Source organism: Microcaecilia unicolor, chromosome 1, assembly GCF_901765095.1.
Source record: "Microcaecilia unicolor chromosome 1, aMicUni1.1, whole genome shotgun sequence".
Lineage (NCBI taxonomy): Eukaryota > Metazoa > Chordata > Amphibia > Gymnophiona > Siphonopidae > Microcaecilia > Microcaecilia unicolor.
The window spans coordinates 356,944,244-356,962,518 of record NC_044031.1 but is presented as its reverse complement, the minus strand read 5'-3'; the positions used below and the strand labels follow the sequence as shown (position 1 = coordinate 356,962,518).

The 18,275-nt window shown below is 46.8% G+C and overlaps 1 protein-coding gene across 1 annotated transcript in view; it reads right to left on the bottom strand.

The window, feature by feature from the left end:
* MED10 (mediator complex subunit 10) overlaps positions 1–17,771 on the bottom strand; it is a 32,816-nt gene extending 15,045 nt beyond the window's left edge. Inside the window, exon 1 of the mRNA XM_030190063.1 lies at positions 17,537–17,771. Within this exon, the coding sequence (XP_030045923.1) occupies positions 17,537–17,658 (122 nt within the window). The 5' untranslated portion in view covers positions 17,659–17,771. The remainder of the gene's footprint in view (positions 1–17,536) is intronic.
* Positions 17,772–18,275: the final 504 nt, after the last annotated feature.

The following is an 18,275-nucleotide window of genomic DNA, read 5'->3' as shown; positions in this document are numbered from 1 at the left end:
TATATCAAGCCCTTCCATTCCAAGAAGAATTTACCTGGTGTTAAATCTTCATATTGCAGCTTCTTGGTAACAGCAAAAGGGTAAGAAGTAGCCTAATTCTGTAACTTGAGCCCACTGGTTTTCTTTTAATGAAACATTTACATTGTCCAGTTCTTCAAGAAAGTCTTTTAGTTCAAGCAAACGCTTTATCATCAAGCAAGTGCTCCTTTTCCAGCACGTTTCTTCAGAATAGCATCTGTTTTAGGGATCCTGGCTGCAACAGCTACTTGCCTCAACTTGCTAATTAGTGTAGCTGCATGACGATCCTTCAATCCATCTCTTATTGCTAGTTGCAGAGTATGAACAGCACAACGCATATGTTGAATGGTAATAAGCTTAGATGCTTCTTCAGCAATATCATCCAAACTGTCACAGCTTTCTTGAATTGCAGAACTGTCATCTTCTGATATTTGTATGCTGCTTTCTTCATCAACTTCCTTCATTTTTTCAATTGTGCTTAACATATTTGAAGCATTATCAGTTACAATACATAGAATGTGTTCCTTTTTAATTTCAAAATCTTCTAAAACACCTTCCACTAACTTCTGCAGATACTCACTGGTATGATGTGCCTGAGTGTCCTTTACTCCTAATGTCCGGGTTATTGTTTTTTTGTTTTCATCAGCAAATCTAACATTAATTGCAAAATAATTGACTCTGTGACATGTGCATGCATCCATTTTAATAAAGACAAAACGTCCCTTCAGACTTTTTCTTAGTTCTTCCTTCTTACATTTGGCCTCTTCAAGTATAAGTTTCCTTATACTTTCTCGTTCCAGAGAAACTTCAAGCTTTTTAGCCATTTCTCCATTTAAGCCTAAAAAGGCTGGTTGTGAAAAAAAAAAGATAGTGGTATACTATTCTTTACTGCCATTTCAATGATGTGGTTTTTGAATTTTTCTGGTGTCATTGTTATAGTAACTTTGTCAGCTGTAAAAAATCTTGATAGTTGTGTCTGGCCTCCAGTAGATTTCTGATCTTTTATTGACCCTGAAGTAGATGGAATGTTTTCATTGCTATCTTTCTTATTCACAGCTTCTAACACTTTAGGATGGAAACGCTGCAAATGTCTTTTTAAATTTGATGCTCTTGTATGTGCATTTTTTTCATAACCACTGAAATTGATGCTTTTTCACCATCATCATCTTCTATAATACATTGACATACATAATGTTTCCCAGCTGTTGATATTGTAAAGTGTTCATAAACAGCAGACTTTGTCATGTTTCCTGACATTCTTTTTGCCATTGTGAATGGTGTGCCACTTCCACTAAAATATAAAGCTCTTCTTGCAGAGAGAGAGGAAGTTGGGTGGAATCTCTCTGCTACCTTATCTATGTGTGCTGAATGATCTTCTCTTGGAGCTTAAGTTCACTGTGGGGTCAGAGAGGAGCTGCTCTACAGCAGGTCAGTAAATGCAAAGGGAGACTGAGCAGAGGGAAGCTCTCCAGCAAAATAGTTCAGCTGGACTTCACACTAGTGAAACAACTAGGTACTAAGCTTTATTCACAGCAGAGAAGTACTTTATTCAAATGTATGAGGAGTCGGAGTCGGTACATTTTTGCCAACTCCAACTCCGACTCAATGTACCCGAAATTGCTGCCGACTCCGACTCCACAGCCCTGCCACCAAGGAACCCCTAAAACTACAAGTACAACCACAAACAGACCAGTACTTGGAAACTTGAGCCTAGTAAATACCAGATCAGTCAATAAAAAATTTCCTATGATCCATGATGTCATCAATGAATACCATTTAGACACGTTGGGAATAACCGAGACTTGGCTGGATGAAAGTGGAGGAGTACCACTGGCTGAAATATGCCCCACATGATTCACTATCCTGCACCAAGGGAAGCAGTCCTGATCCGAGAGACAAACTGCGCAGTCTCCATCCCTCACCAGTACGAGTCAGAATGCCTCCTAATGCAGCTGGGAGACAAGACCAATATGGCTGCTCGTGGTCTACAGAGCACTTCACAGCACCGCATCATCTGTGCAAGGACTGCTGAATCTGGTGACTGAGGTAACCCTGAGCTACCCTAGGTTATTGAGCATGGGAGACTTTAACCTACACATTGAAACTCCAGACACCACTAGGATTCATTCAGGTGATCAAATCTCCAACCCATGAAAAGGGCCATATGCTAGATTTGGTGTTCTGCAAAAGGGTCGACATCTTAGAACACAAGGCTGGTGGCACAGAGATAACACCATCATGGACTGATCATTTCCTAAACAAATTTTCTATTAAGGACTGCATAAAACAGATGGGCCCAATTAAAGTTTGGAAGGAAATTCGAGACATGAGAAATCTGACTGCTGAAAACTTCCTAGAGGCCTTGTGCTACCCCTATGTGGATGAAAAGGTGATGACTGTCAGAACAGGTTGATATCTGGAAAGCATACTTAGCAACGGCATTAGAAAAAAAATGGCCCCTCTAAAGAAGGTCCTATGCTCCACAAACAAAGTTCCCCGTGGTTCTCTTCAGAACTACGTATCCTTAAGTATCAAGGACGTCAACTTAAAAGAAAATGGAGAAAATCTCACCTACATGAAGACAGGTTCAGCTGTAAGAAACATAAGGCAATGTACCGCCAGGCCTTAACAGCAGCCAAAAAACAATATTTTTCTCAACACATAGAACAAGCTGCAAATTCAACCAAGCAGCTATTTAAAACAGTAAACAGAATGCTGCAAACCCCACAACAGAACCAGCCTTCCCAGTCACAACTTGATTTTGCCACTTACTTAGCCAACAAAATTAAAGGTCTCCATCAGGACCTACAGACAGTCCCATCAGTTCCTACCAGCTAACAAAGAGAACACTCCCTCTTCCCCACCATGCACAGTCATCTGAGACTCATTCAACCAGGTCACAGAGGAAGCTCTTGAAAATATCCTGAAAGGTTTATGGCATACAACCTGCTCTCTTGATCCATGCCCAGTAAAGACAGGCCTCACTGAAGGAGCCACTAAAATTGTTAAATCCTCTCTTATGGAAGGGCAGCTGTTAACAACACTAAAAAGAGCTGTGCCCCCTACTGAAAAAGAGCTCACTGAACCAGGACAAGCTCAAAAACTACCAGTCTCTAATATTCCTTTTCTGGCAAAACTTATACAACAGACTGTCTGAACTCAACTCAACAACTGGCTAATTGAAAGTAATTGGTTAGACCCATGTTAATATGGCTTCAGACCTGGATATGGAACAGAGACTGTTCTTGTGTCCCTTCTTGATAATTTGCATAGAAATTGCGACATGGGATCTGCCTCGATACTAGTATTGCTGGATTTCTCGGCAGCTTTCGACACCGTGGATCATGGGAAAATTAGGTTCTTACCTTGGTAATTTTCTTTCCTTTAGTCACAGCAGATGAATCCATTACCTGATGGGTTGTATCTGCCTACCAGCAGGTGGAGATAGAGAACACTGAAAGACACAGTGACTCTGGATGGCCAGCCCCTTCTGCCTCAGCATATGAAATTTCCAAAGCAGAGTGAATAAGAAAGGCAACATAACAAACATTCCTCACAGTGAACAAACGCTCCAGAACCGGAGCAACAATCAAACAAAGGAAGGACGATCTCACCCTCCTGCAACAGAACAGCGTGTAGAAACTCTGAGAACTTGTCTTCAACTCCTCCTGAGGAGCTACAATATCTGCATGAAAGATCTGAACAAAAAACAAAGTCAGAGAGGGAGGGATCATGGATTCATCTGCTGTGACTAAAAGAAAGAAAATTACCAAGGTAAGAACCTAATTTTCCTTTCTTTGTAATCAACAGCAGATGAATCCATTAACTGATGGGATGTACAAAAGCACTCCCTACGTAGGGTGGGATCAGGCAATTCCGCAAGCAAGTACTTGCGTACCAAAATGAGTGTCCTGCTTCGCTGCAACATCCAGCCTGTAATGCCGTACAAACGAGAGCTGAGAAGCCCAAGTAGCCGCACGACAGATCTCATGAAGAGAAAGAACACCCGTCTCAGCCCACGAGGAGGAAATCGCTCTCTTGGAATGCGCTTTAAATGCTTCAGGAGGAGACCATCCTGAAAGCAGATACGCAGAAAAAATGACTTCCCTGAGCCAACGGTCTATAGTGGCCTTAGACGCCGGACCCCACGTCGAGGACCTGTCAACAATACAAAAAGGTGATCAGAAGTCCTGAAGTCATTTGACATCTGTAGATACTGCAACAGAGCCCTGCGTACATCCAAAAGACGCAATTGCCCAAAGGAATCCGGAAAGTCCTCCCTCGAAAAGGAAGGTAGAAAAATGGGTTGGTTCAGGTGAAACACTGAAACCACCTTAGGCAGGAAGGCACTGTCCGTACCGTTACCCCGGACTCCGAGAACTGTAGAAAAGGATCCCCACAGGAAAGCGCCTGAAGCTCAGAAACATGTCTAGCCGATGTCATGGCCACCAAAAAGACTGTCTTGAGAGTCACATCCTTCTCAGAAGCCCGCCTAAGCGGCTCGAAAGGCGAACGCTGGAGAGCCTTCAACACCAGCCCCAGGTTCCAGGCTGGACACGGCGACCACACTGGAGGACGGAGCCGAAGCGCCCCTCTGAGAAATCGGACAATGTCCGGATGCGCAGCAAGGGACAAGCCAGACTTTCCCTCAAAAGCATGCCAATGCTGCCACTTGAACTCGCAGGGAATTGTAAGCCGTCCTGCAAAAAGTCCAGTATCAGCGAGACTGTAGCCCGCGTGGGTGTGATCGCCTTTGAAACACACCACGCCTCAAACTTGCGCCAGATCCGAGCATAAGCTGCAAAGGTAGACCGCTTGCGGGCCTGCAAGAGAGTGGAGATGACCTTTAGAGTAGCCCTTGTCTCTCAATTGCGCCCTCTCAAGAGCCAGGCCGTAAGAACAAATCGGCAGGGGTCCTCCATCGTCACCAGACCCTGAACCATCAGGTTCGGCACCAGAGGCAAAGGGAGAGGAGCCTCCACCAGCATCCGACGGAGATCCGCATACCACGGACGCCTTGGCCAATCCGGAGCGATGAGAATTACCAGGTCTCGAAAAAGCGAGGGACTTTGGCATTTGAACTTGACGCCATTAGATCCAATCCGGGAGTCCCCCATTTGGCACAAATCTGAAGAAAAACTTCTTCTGCCAGTTCCCATTCCGCCGGGTCAATTTGATGTCTGCTGAGGAAATCGGCCTGCACGTTGCTCTGACCTGCTATGTGAGCTGCCGACAGCGCGGCCCAGAAGAAAGTCTGAGCGGCCTCCGCCGCCAGTGCCAAGCTGGCGATTGATGTAGGCCACCGCTGTCGTATTGTCTCACAGAACATGGACAAGAAGCCCCTCCAGAGTCTTGTGGAAGGCCAGAAGAGCCTGGAATATCGCTCTCAGTTCCAAGCGATTGATGGACCACCCCGCTTCCACGGGTGTCCACTGACTCTGAGCATAGCTTCCCTGGCAATGAGCTCCCCAGCCCGAAAGGCTGGCATCCGTTATCATTAAGCACCAAGAAGGAAGTGCGAGCGGCATTCCCTGGTGCAGCATCCTGTCGGAGAGCCACCAATCCATACTGTGCCGGGCCGCAGGGAGCCATGTAAGTCTGCGTTGGTATTCCTGGGAAATCGGAGACCATTGCAGGAGCAGAGCAATCTGCAGCGGCCTCATATGAGCTCTCGCCAGGGAACCACCTCCATGGTGGCCATCATCGATCCCAGGAGCTGAACAAAGTCCCAAGCTTGAGGGCGAGGCATCCGCAGGAGCAGACGGACCTGATTCTGAAGCTTGCATTGCCTGTGGTCGGGGAGAAAGATGAACCCCGAGGCCGTATCGAACCGGACCCCCAAATACTCGAGAGACAGAGGGGGTCAGGTGACTTTTGGGCAAATTGATCACCCAGCCCAGAGTCTGAAAAAATGTTATAACTCTGGTCGTGGCGAGTTGGCTCTCGTCTGCCGAATCCGCCCTGATGAGCCAGTCGTCAAGATAAGGGTGTACTCCGATACCCTCTCGCCTGAGAAAAGCAGCTACCATCACCTTGGAAAAGGTACGGGGAGCTGTGGCTAAGCCGAAAAACAAGGCCCGAAACTGGAAATGTTGGCCCAAAACCACAAACCAGAGAAACCACTGATGCGGAGGCCAAATAGGTATGTGCAAATACGCTGCTTTTAGGTCCAGAGACATGAGAAACTCTCATGGCTGTACCGCCGCAATGACGGAGCGCAGGGTTTTCAGGTGAAAGTGACGCACTCTTAGGGCCTCGTTGACTCTTCGTAAGGTGAGGATCGGTCTGAAAGACCCGCCTTTTCGAGGTACCACAAAATAAATGGAGTAGTGATCGCAGCTGCGTTCGGCAGGAGGCACCAGAATCACCGCTCCGAGGTGCAGCAAGACTTGCAAGGTCTCCTCTACCGCCGCCCGTTTGACGGCAGTGCCGCATCTGAACTCCATAAAGGCGTCTCTCACCGGGGCAGCGAATTCCAATCGGTAACCTTCTGTGATCAGATCCAGGACCCACTGATCCGAAGAAATCTTGGTCCACTCCCCGAGAAAGAGGGAAAGACAATCTACTGCAGGAATCGATGAGTGGACCGGCATCCCACCATTGTGGAGGACGCCCCTGAACTCCTGGCCGTGGCCCGGCCACTGCGGAATGTTTGTCCGAGCGAAAGGAGTTCCTCTGCTGAAAACGGGCACATTGAGAAAACCCAGCAGAGCGCCCCGGGCGATATCTGTGAGCTTTGCTGAAACGTGGCCTGGAAGAGGAGGGAAAAACAGGACTTTTGGAAGAAGGCCTCGGCCTATCCTCAGGTAACCGCTGGGACTTAAGAGTGCCCTAGGTCTTTAACAATCTTCTCCAATTCCTCACCAATCAGCAGAAGGCCCCGAAAGAGTAACCTCACCAGCCTTTGTTTAGAGGCCATGTCAGCCACCCAATGCCGCAGCCAAAGAAGGCGGCATGCCGAAACCGCCACAGACATCTGTTTAGCCGAAACTCTGACCAGATCATACAGGGCATCAGCCAAAAAGGACAGGGCAGACTCCATATGTGGGCCAACCTCAGCGAGGGACCCCGCACCATTCGCGGGCTGATCAACTGCCTGCTGTAACCAGGAAAGGCAGGCCCGGGCTGCATAAGAACTATAAATAGCCGCCCTTAAGGAAAGGCCCGAGATTTCAAAGGACCGCTTCAACGCGGATTCTAGCCGCCAGTCCCGCATATCTTTCAAAGCAACCCCTCCCTCCACTGGGAGAGTGGTCTTTTTAGTCACAGCCGTGACCAACGCATCCACTTTAGGCATCCCAAAAAGGGCCAAGTGATCCTCACTCAGAGGGTAAAGCTGACCCGTAGACCAGGCTACTTTCAAAGGCCCATCGGGGTCAGACCATTGAGCTGAAATAAGCTCTTGGATGGAGTCATGCACCGGAAAAGCTCGAGAAGGCTTCTTAGTACTAGCCATCCTAAGATTAACAGAGAAGGCATCGCCCTCGGCCGGATCATCAATAGAAAGGGCCTGCAAGGCGTCAGCAATGAGAGCTGGCAGCTCATCGCGGTGGAAATTCCGGACCACCTTAGGATCATCCAAGTCCTGTGGCAAACAGGCACCTTCATCTGGATCATCTGTCCATGAGGGCCTGCCAGATCCCTCAGACTCCCCACAGGCACCACTCTCAGACGGGGAATTTACCCGTCTACTTTTAGCGTCAGTCCAACGCTCGGGGGAAGCCGTAAAATCAGCAGCCAACACTGGCCTATCAAAACCTGGAGGGAATCCAGTCCATAACGAAGTGTCAGACACCTCCAGCAGAGCTCTCTTTAACATACAGGCCTTATGCATCAGCAGCACAAATTCAGGGGAGAAAAACTCACCCTGGCCCTCCGCCCCCGAATTAGGAGAAGTGGAGGAAGGAGCTCTTTTAGCAGCCTCAGAACGAGGCGTCCCCCTGTACTCAGACTCCTCCGCCACCGCGAGGGTCGAGTCATGCGGCGCTTCCAAAATGGCGCCCGCTGCCAGCTCCATCGAGCAGGAAGAATCACCGCTCGCCATGCCCATTCTAGCACGAGCGTCTAAGGAGTACTAAAGACCCGCTGCTGACCTGCGTTTACCACAGTGGGAGCAGCGCTCAACTCCTTCAGCAGCCATCGCCCGACTGGACAGAAATATAGAAATGGCGGGTTCGCGCCAAAACTTACCCCGCACAGAACGCTGTCCACGGGAACCTCCCCGGAGGAGCTGGGCACCACTCTCACCTCAGAAGACCGAGTCAACAAGCTCCGGTCAAGCTGCACAGAACCAGAATCTCTGGAGAAAGCCTCAGAATAGCTGCGATATAAAAGCGCGCCCCTCCTTTTTTTTTTTTACACAGTGAGGAAAGTTGGAGGAAGGCAGCAACAGAGGGACAGAGAAGAAAACCAAGTATGCCTTCAAAGTGGGCACCACCAGCCACAACACCCCCCTCTACTGGCAAAGCACAGGAGCCTCCCAAGGCAGAAATCCAGGAGCTGCTAAAGTGACGTCCACACCTGCTGGGAGATAGAGATATACTAAGGCAGAAGGGGCTGGCCGTCCAGAGTCACTGTGTCTTTCAGTGTTCTCTATCTCCACCTGCTGGTAGGCGGATACAACCCATCAGTTAATGGATTCATCTGCTGTTGATGACAAGGAAATCACCATTTATTTATTATTACATTTGTAACCTGCACTTTCCCACTTAAAGCAGGTTCAATGCGGCTTACATAATAATATGGATTACAGAGTATTGATAGAGAAAATATAAGTTAATTATAGCAGAATAATAAAAGAGATAGGTAGGCAGAAGGATGAAGGGAGTAGGAGAAGTATGAGCAAGGGGTAGATGAGCATTGGAGGAGGGGTAGAGGAGGCGGGAGGGACACGGAAAAAACACAGGGACATTTGATGGGAGATGTAGTCTGAGTCATTGTCGTTGTCTTCTGAATACGTGTTGGGTAGATGGGATCATAGGATTAGATTGGGTCATTTACAAAACTGGCAGAAACAGGTTATCAGTGGCACAGTATTACTTGGTTCAAATCCTATTGGTCAGATAGAAAACATTCAGTTCTGATCAGCAACAGCACATCGTTACCTTGGGAACTGTGGGGTGCCACAGGGATCCATACTGTCCCATTTTATTTAATATTTACCTCAAGCCTCTGGCTGAGCTGCTTCAGTCAATGGACACAAAATTCTACATCTAAGCTGATGATGTGTAACTACTCAAACCCACTGAAACAGATCTACCCACAGCTCTGGGCAAACAACAACAAACTCTACATGAACCAAGTAAAACAGATTCTTTATATACCAAACACAAGTGGACAAATATCTGACTTCAAAATACCTTTTGGAATGTATAAACTCCCCCTAAAATCACATGTCAGGAATCTTGGGATATTGCTAGAGTCATCATTCACTCATCATGCTTATTAGGTGTATCAACTAACATTGTATTATATCTCTGGTATTTGAATTCCAGTGCTGTTAAATGTGTATATTTTTGATACTATTTTATGGTACTTCTATTATTAGGTTTCAATTTAGTACCTCGTTTATTGAATTTATGTTTATACTTGGTTATTTTACTATTGTTATGCTGTTAACAAAATTGTAAGTTTTATGTCAAAGTGTACCTGCTGTACACTGCTTTGGGTGAATCTCTTCATAAGTGGTTAATAAATTCCAATAAATAAATAGAACATCCCTGATGCAGCTCTTGTGAGGGTGAACTATGGCCACGTTAAGCTATTTTTCTTATCTAGAGATTGCTGTAATTTTATCAAATATATTTTTTAAACATTTTACACTTTTCTGTGTTAGTGATCTGCTCCTATTTCCAGTTCTCTGGCTATTGCAGATCCTCATCTCGCGACTGTGTGCCCATCATCACTGAGGCCTTCACCTTGGGAGAAACCCTCTTTCTGCTTCATAAACTCACCAGGGAAAAATTCAGCTCATGCATCCTTTGCAAATAGCCATAAAGAGGGTGGTTTCTGCCTCCTCAAAAAAAAAGTTTCACAAGGGCCTGTAACTTCCTACTGTACAGATTTCCTGGCCCTTCTACTAGGATTGCAGTACATTTAGTTTATTTATTTTTGCTCACACCTTTTTCAATAGTAGCAGCTCAAGGTGAGTTACATTCAGGTATACTGGGTATTTCCCTGTCCCTGGAGGGCTCACAATCTAAGTTTGTAACTGAGACTTGACCAAGATCACAAGCAGTAGCAGTGGGATTTGAACTGGGCACCTCTAGATGTAAAGGCAGGTGCTCTAACCACTAGGCTATTCCTCCACTCCATTTAGTTATTGCCGAGACCAATATATCCAACCTTCAGAACTCAAAGCATCCTCTCCAGCTCTACCTTAGGCAGCATATTAGCCAATTAATGCTCTTTGCTCCTCAAAACCTTGCACCAGAGCTGCACAGATTTCCTGCATCATATCACCAACTACCTGGTGGAGGGGAAATTTTGGCAGACAGCATATCTTTGCTAAAATGGGATGCTACAATGGGCAAATTATCTGTTCTCTTGAGACTTTCATTAGTCCGTCAGGCTGGCTAGCTCTTCCATCCTGACTAACTCTTCCAAGCCACTGACTAATCCTCTTTGCCCTCCTGTGAATCCTCAGAACAGGTTGAATCCAGTTTGTGTGAATAAAAGGTAGGTCTTGATCTCTAAGAAAATAGGTTATTTTCCTGCCTGCTAACCCCAAGCCTAATACATCACCATCACTATGACAATTGGGGAGGGAAGAGGGCTCATGAGCCTCTCCTCCTCTGAGGTAGCCCCTTTAGGTACCTGCCCCACAGCTTCTGCAAATATATCAGGGGAGGGGTGGGGGAGAATAGAGACAAATCTCCAGACTCATCTATTACCTCCCCTTCCCACTGTCCTCCTATGCTGCAGGAATACCACCCAAAGCACCCAATTCCTGTTGCAAAGCATCATGTAACAGACAAAAAGAGCCTACCAGAAATCTGTTTTCTATTACCACATTTAGGGCAGTGTCTACCTCTATCCTGCAGCTTCGACATAACCCTAACTTTGATGCTTAATTTTAAAACTCAGTTCTACCTGTCATGGCTCCCTGAATCCACCTGATCAGGAGGACCTTTGTAGTTTGCTTCTGCTCTACTTCTGTTTCCCCCTCTTTTAGCTTATGGGGCTGTTCACCAGCTCTTCAGCAAAAGTAAGGGGCCATGCTAGCTGTCCCACCCTTGCTCTTTTTGTCTTTGTCATCCTCCCCCTGTCCATGTCCCTCCTTTCTCCCCCCCCCCCCCCCCACGTTAAAAACTTTGCTGCCTTAGTGCTGGAAACCCAGGGGGGCTTCACTTCCTGATGCACTATGAAAAGCACCTGCACACAGGGAGTTTCTCTCTACTTTTTTCCTTAACCCATTCCCTCCATCAAATGTCCAGAACTCTATTAAAATGGGAGGAGGAGGGGGAAACAATTACCATAACAAAGCTATTATCTTTCTGAAGTCTATGTTGCATTGTGATGGCTCCTCACCCTTCCAGGGTCTTGACCAGCACCCTAATGCTCCTGCAGGCTGATGCACAGAACTCCCATGGTAAAGCTAACAGCACAGAACCCACACCTTGGGAACGGTGTAGAAAACTAGCTCGCCAATGCTATTAGGAAGGGTATGGAGTCCAGGTGTGCGGATGTTATAATGCCGTTGTATCGCTCCATGGTGCAACCGCACCTGGAGTATTGTGTTCAGTACTGGTCTCCGTATCTCAAAAAAGATATAGTAGAATTGGAAAAGGTACAGCGAAGGGCGACGAAAATGATAGTGGGGATGGGACGACTTTCCTATGAAGAGAGGCTGAGAAGGCTAGGGCTTTTCAGCTTGGAGAAGAGACGGCTGAGGGGAGATATGATAGAAGTGTATAAAATAATGAGTGGAATGGATCGGGTGGATGTGAAGCGACTGTTCACGCTATCCAAAAATACTAGGACTAGAGGGCATGAGTTGAAGCTACAGTGTGGTAAATTTAAAACGAATCGGAGAAAATTTTTCTTCACCCAACGTGTAATTAGACTCTGGAATTCGTTGCCGGAGAACGTGGTACGGGCGGTTAGCTTGACGGAGTTTAAAAAGGGGTTAGATAGATTCCTAAAGGACAAGTCCATAGACCGCTATTAAATGGACTTGGAAAAATTCCGCATTTTTAGGTATAACTTGTCTGGAATGTTTTTACGTTTGGGGAGCGTGCCAGGTGCCCTTGACCTGGATTGGCCACTGTCGGTGACAGGATGCTGGGCTAGATGGACCTTTGGTCTTTCCCAGTATGGCACTACTTATGTACTTATGCTCAAAGGAAATGGTATTCAAATTATATGTGCACTGTAAAAGTGAAAGCAAGGGGGGTGGGAACATGTTTGGCGTATGTGCCAAGCAAACCCAAAAGCGAAGCACGTGCCTTTAAATATAAGCTTTTCAAAAATTTTTTTGAAGGTTTACATTTAAGCACAGGAAACAGATGCCAATGTGTGCTTTCGCTTTCAGGTTTGTTCAGACTTGCACTCATTTCTTAGTACCGGTGCTTACAGGCTTGCGTGGGCTTTCTTCCACTTCCAAAAGAAACTAAAACCAGCAGATTTAAAGAACAAAGAGAGGATTTCTGAAGATTCTAACACCCTAATGCTTGCTCCAGACTGGAGTTAAGTGTTCAGCGCTGTTCTCCGAGCACTGGGAGGGCATAGGAAATGACCTCATTAACATCTGTTTGACTACATTCTATTTATTTTGTTTTATTTATTGGGATTCATGAAGAGATTCACCCAATGTTAAAGTGTACAGCAGATACACTTTAACATAAAACTTACAATTTTGTTAACAGCATAACAGTAAAATAACCAAGTATAAACATAAATACAATAAATGATGTAAACTTAACAACAACAAACTGAAACCTAATAATAGAACTACCATGAAACAGTATCAAAAACACACAAATTTAACAGCACTGGAATTCAAATACCAGAGATATAATACAATCTAATATAATAAAACGCACCGTGAACGTTCTAATGAGGACAACGTTCTGAAGCCATCTGACGTCACTCCCTGAGTCCCTGGCTGTAGGGTTCGTGGCGTTCGTGGTGTGAAACCACCCAGCCGTCTCTGCCCCGCCCTCGCGTCTAAACAAACAAATCCGGAAGCGAAGCGTCAGGGAAGGAGGCGGCGCTCCCGACGTCTAGCCTTCCCTTCGCTGTGTTCCGCCTTCAAAAAAAGGCGGAACACAGCGAAGGGAAAGCTAGACGTCGGGAGCGCCGCCTCCTTCCCTGACGCTTCGCTGCCGGAAACGCCACGGAGGTAAAGTTAAAAAGAATTAAAAAAACAAAAAAGGGATGCATGGATGCGAAGGGGGGGGGGGGGGAGAAGAGGGCGGGCCAGGCTGGGACATGGGAGAGAGAGGAGCATGGATGCGAGGGGGGGCCATGGAAGGGAGAGAGGGGACTTGCTGGAAAAGGATGAATGGAGGCAGCAGGGGACAGAGGAGCATGGATTGGGAGGGCAGGGCTCAGGGAAAGAGGGAAATTGCTGAAAAGGGATGAATGGAGGGGGCAAGGGACAGAGGAGCATGGATGGGCATGGATTGGGAGGGCAGGACTCAGGGAGAGAGGGAAATTGCTGGATAGGGATGAATAGAGGGGACAGATGGGCATGGATGGATATGGATTGCAGGGCAGGCCTCAGGCAGAGAGGGCAATTGCTGGATAGGGATGAATGGAGGGGCCAGGTGACAGAGGAGCATGGATGGGCATGGATTGGAAGGGCAGGACTCAGGGAGAGGGGACTTGCTGGATAGGGATGAATGGAGGGGACAGATGGGCATGGATGGATATGGATTGCAGGGCAGGCCTCAGGCAGAGAGGGGAAATGCTGGATAGGGATGAATGGAGGGGGCAGTGCCCATGGAGAGAGGGGAATTGCTGGAAATGGATGAATGGAGGGGGCAGGGGACAGAGGAGCATGGATGGGCATGGATTGGGAGGGCAGGACTCAGGGAGAGAGGGAAATTGCTGGATAGGGATGAATAGAGGGGACAGATGGGCATGGATGGATATGGATTGCAGGGCAGGCCTAAGGGAGAGAGGGCAATTGCTGGATAGTGATGAATGGAGGGGCCAGGTGACAGAGGAGCATGGATGGGCATGGATTGGAAGGGCAGGACTCAGGGAGAGGGGAATTGCTGGATAGGGATGAATGGAGAGGACAGATGGGCATGGATGGATATGGATTGCAGGGCAGGCCTCAGGCAGAGAGGGGAAATGCAGGATAGGGATGAATGGAGGGGGCAGGTGACAGAGAAACATGGATGGCCATGGATTGGGAGGGCAGGGCTCAGGGAGAGACTCACTCTCTCTCTCACACACTCACACTTTCACTCTGACTCTCAAACAGTCACTCTCACATACACTCTCCCAAACATACACACTCCGAGGAAAACCTTGCTAGCGCCCGTTTCATTTGTGTCAGAAACGGGCCTTTTTTACTAGTGTTAACATAATACTAATGATACACCTAACAAGCATGCATGATTAGAACATTCAGCTAACAGATATAATGCTAATGATTTTCTACAATACAGCTCTGGGGACCAAATGCAGATATATGATGGGAAAAAGATGTGTGGTACAGAGTCAGTTGGGATAATTAGATGGTTAGCTAAACTCAAGGCAAGTTCTTTGTACAGTTAAGCAAGAGATAAGGAACTGGTCTAAGTTATAGTGTGTGTAGCAAGCTGGCCCAGATGCAGATTGATTTATAGTCACCATATAAGTATTAAAGGCCCGGGAGAAGAGCAAGGCTACCACCTGCTTCCTGAAGTAGAGTAGTCTCGAGTTATACATAGCCCCTTTGGGGGTAAATTCAAGAGCATGGGGCTACTCCTGAGAAGGCTCAGTAGCAGGTTATCACACTGTACAATTTCTATTTGCGCTAATCTTTGGCTTGCACATTGTCTCCTTCTCTAGAGCTCTCCGAGCATTCTGCACTCGCTAATCGCCTCTAGTGCCGGCATTACTTTTTGAGCATCGGCCTACTGTTGCCTTCTCCCTACTAGTTTGCTTCCTCTTTATGCTCCTTTTTTTCTCATAGCTTTATTGCCCCAGGCACACTGGTCTGGCAGGAAGGAAGAGAGAACTAGAGATCATAAGGATGCCTTATCTAGAAGAACATTATCATCTTCTTTGCTCTGCTGGTTATGCCTCTTCCTTTGCATCCTAGCCATCACCTTCCCACACTGTCCTAAGACCTTAAGTTCATAAGGCACTGTCATCCCAAGGTCTCCCTCCTGGTCTAAAATCAGAACCAGTTCAGCATGCCCATTTTAAAACGGTCAACATCATCATAATAAATTCTGTCCAAACAATGTTAACAGTTTGTGAATTATCATTCAATACAAGAAGTCCTCTAATATAAGTTAAACTGATGATATAATTATTTGTACAATAATTACTCCTGGGGGAATTCTGTGCAAATTCTGCATTGTGCACTAGCACAGCATTCCCCACCTCTGCAGACGTCTGCTTTTGTGGAACAGATATTCACTTTCCGGCTGCTTCCCTCCCTCCCAGCACACTCATTGCTCCAGCGTGGCGACAGGAGCTACTACACAGCCGCATGGTTGGGCTGCTTCCTCCTCTGCCGTCTTGGTTCCCGGCAATTCCTTTAAGCCATACAGGTACAGTCAGGCCCAGGAAAGCAGAGAAGTAGGAAGCGGCCAGATGTGCAGCTCCTCCTCTTGCCATACTATAACTGTGAGGGTGCATGGAAAGAGGCGGGGTGGGAAGGGGGGCTGAAAAAAATATATAGATGGAGGGGAAGGGGCTGAAAAAAAAGGGTGGATGGTGTATGTGCAAGGAAGAGGACTGGAAAAAGGCTGATGAGGGTGTGTGTGCACCATGGAAATGAGGTGGAGGTCTGCAGGAAGGTGAATTGGAAACTCCTAGTGAGGAGGGGAGGGGGGAGATGCCAGCCGTTTTAGTAGGGGAATTCTGCACATCAACAAAGTTACAAATGTGCAGAATTTTCCATTTTTTTGGAACAGAATTCCTCCAGGAGTAAATAATTTATAATAGCTCTAATGCTTCGGTTATCTATTATACAATTCACTCATGGTAAAATGTGCTAAACCTTCCTATTCAGATTCATAAAAGGAGAACTGTCTCTGACCCAGAGTAAAAAATGGTATGTGGCTCACTTGGGGGCTAATTTATTTTGCTCACAGGTTCGCAGAAGAGTTTCATGCTACTGTGAAACTAGAACAGAAAAATTGACACAGTATGCAAAATTAAAATGGTAGCAAATCTGCTGCTCGGCGCAAAATATGCAAATTTTCCTGTTCATGTATGAGTGCTGATTGGCTCAGGTACTAAGAGGAAAGTTGCCATTAAAGAATAAATAAAAAGTATGCTGCTGCAAACCCCTTACCCCACCCACAAACACATCCCTGGTAGATAGGAGCACCCATCTTAACCCAATCCTTCCTCTTCCTCAAATCTTAAAAAACAAAATATAGGGCCCAGAGGGTTCTTCCCCTCCATCTAAAAATGCCCTGGTGGTCCCATGCCCCCCCCCCCCCTCCCAAGACATGGCCTGACGGTGTAGCAGAAGCCTAGCCCACCCTCCTTATCTCAGACACCCCATACCTTGTAGGAAGCAGGAGTGATGCCCACTCACTCCTACTTCTCTGGGATACCGCGGAACCAAAACACAAAAATAACTTCCCAATGCTCAATATTAACAGCATGCAAATCATATGCATGTTCTGCAAAGGGGGAGAAACATACCTGGCACATGTGCACAAGAGTCTTGGGGTAAGCAAAGCTCTTGTATACAAGTCAATTCAAACCCTGAAGTGCAGGCACACATCAGCACTATGCTTCAGCTCCTTGAAAAGCTTATATTTAAGGACAGAAAACAGGCTGCTCACAGCTCTCACACTGTTGTTCCTCTCCACCAGCGCTCAGAGGCTTGCATGGGCTTCTTTCCTTGCAAATAAAATTAAACCCAGCAGATTTTTACGGGGAAATCATGATAAATCCTTTCCTCTAACTCTTCAACGCGACCTCGGAGCTGGCGGTAGGTTTCCAGCATTAACGCTGGGGTTTTTTATGTGCCGTTTCTCTTAGCACTGAGAGGAACAGCTAATGACTTCACCCACATTTAAATGTAATTTGCGCTAACACCGGCACTAGTCCGGCGCTAATCGCCTCTGGGGTTAGGTTTTGAGAATCGTAAGAGTTATCAATGCACATCAGCCCTAAAGAGAAGTGGGAAAACAGGATGGAAACCAAAAAAAAAAAAGGAGCTTCCCACGAACCCCGGCATCATAACTCTGGGGCATTTCCTGCTCTGCTCTGCTCTCCCCTCCCCTATAATTTCCATTCTCATCCCGGGAGGGGGAGCCACCCTCTCGTTCTCATCCTCACCATCCTTCCGTTTTCCCAATTCCAACGCCCGGGCAAACTTCTCCGTACTCACAGCTTCTGGTTGAGCACGGGCTGGCTGCTAGGCTGGAAGTCGCTGACAATGATTCCCAACTGTCGGATATTCTCCACAAACTTCTCCAAGTGCTCCTCCAGGTTATCGAACCTCTCCGCCATACCATAAAGAGACACGCAAACGAACAGACCCAGTTCTCTCTCTACACCAACAAACCAAACTATACCACCACCCGACCCGACCTCCTCCTCGCCACTACCCCATCCCTGTCCAGAATGTGTATACATCACTTCCGGCAAGTAAATACTGACCAAGCAGGTTGAAGAAAAACAGGAGACGGGATGACGTCACATCGTTGAAGCCACTAAATGTAGTCTCTGTTTTGAGTGTACTAGATGACGGCTGCGCGGGGAAGGGGAAACAAAGCAACCATAAGTACATAAGTAATGCCACACTGGGAAAAGATGGGAAAGCATAGGCGGTCGGTGGCCCAACTGTTTGGGGAGGCTAAAGGGGGTGGGGTTAGGGGCGGGGCCATGGGGCGGGGCTTGCATCCATAATTGTCTGACAACACAGCAAAAAATAAGTCACAATACCTTTTATTAAATTTAGATATTAAATATGTATCATATGTCAAAGAATAAAGTGGTTGCTCAAAGCATGTACTAACCACAATTGCTCAACTGCAAAACACTATGCACAAATTTGTGCAAAAACACACTCATAAACCTTACTGTACCATAACACTGGGCAGACCCTAATAAACCAATATACCACC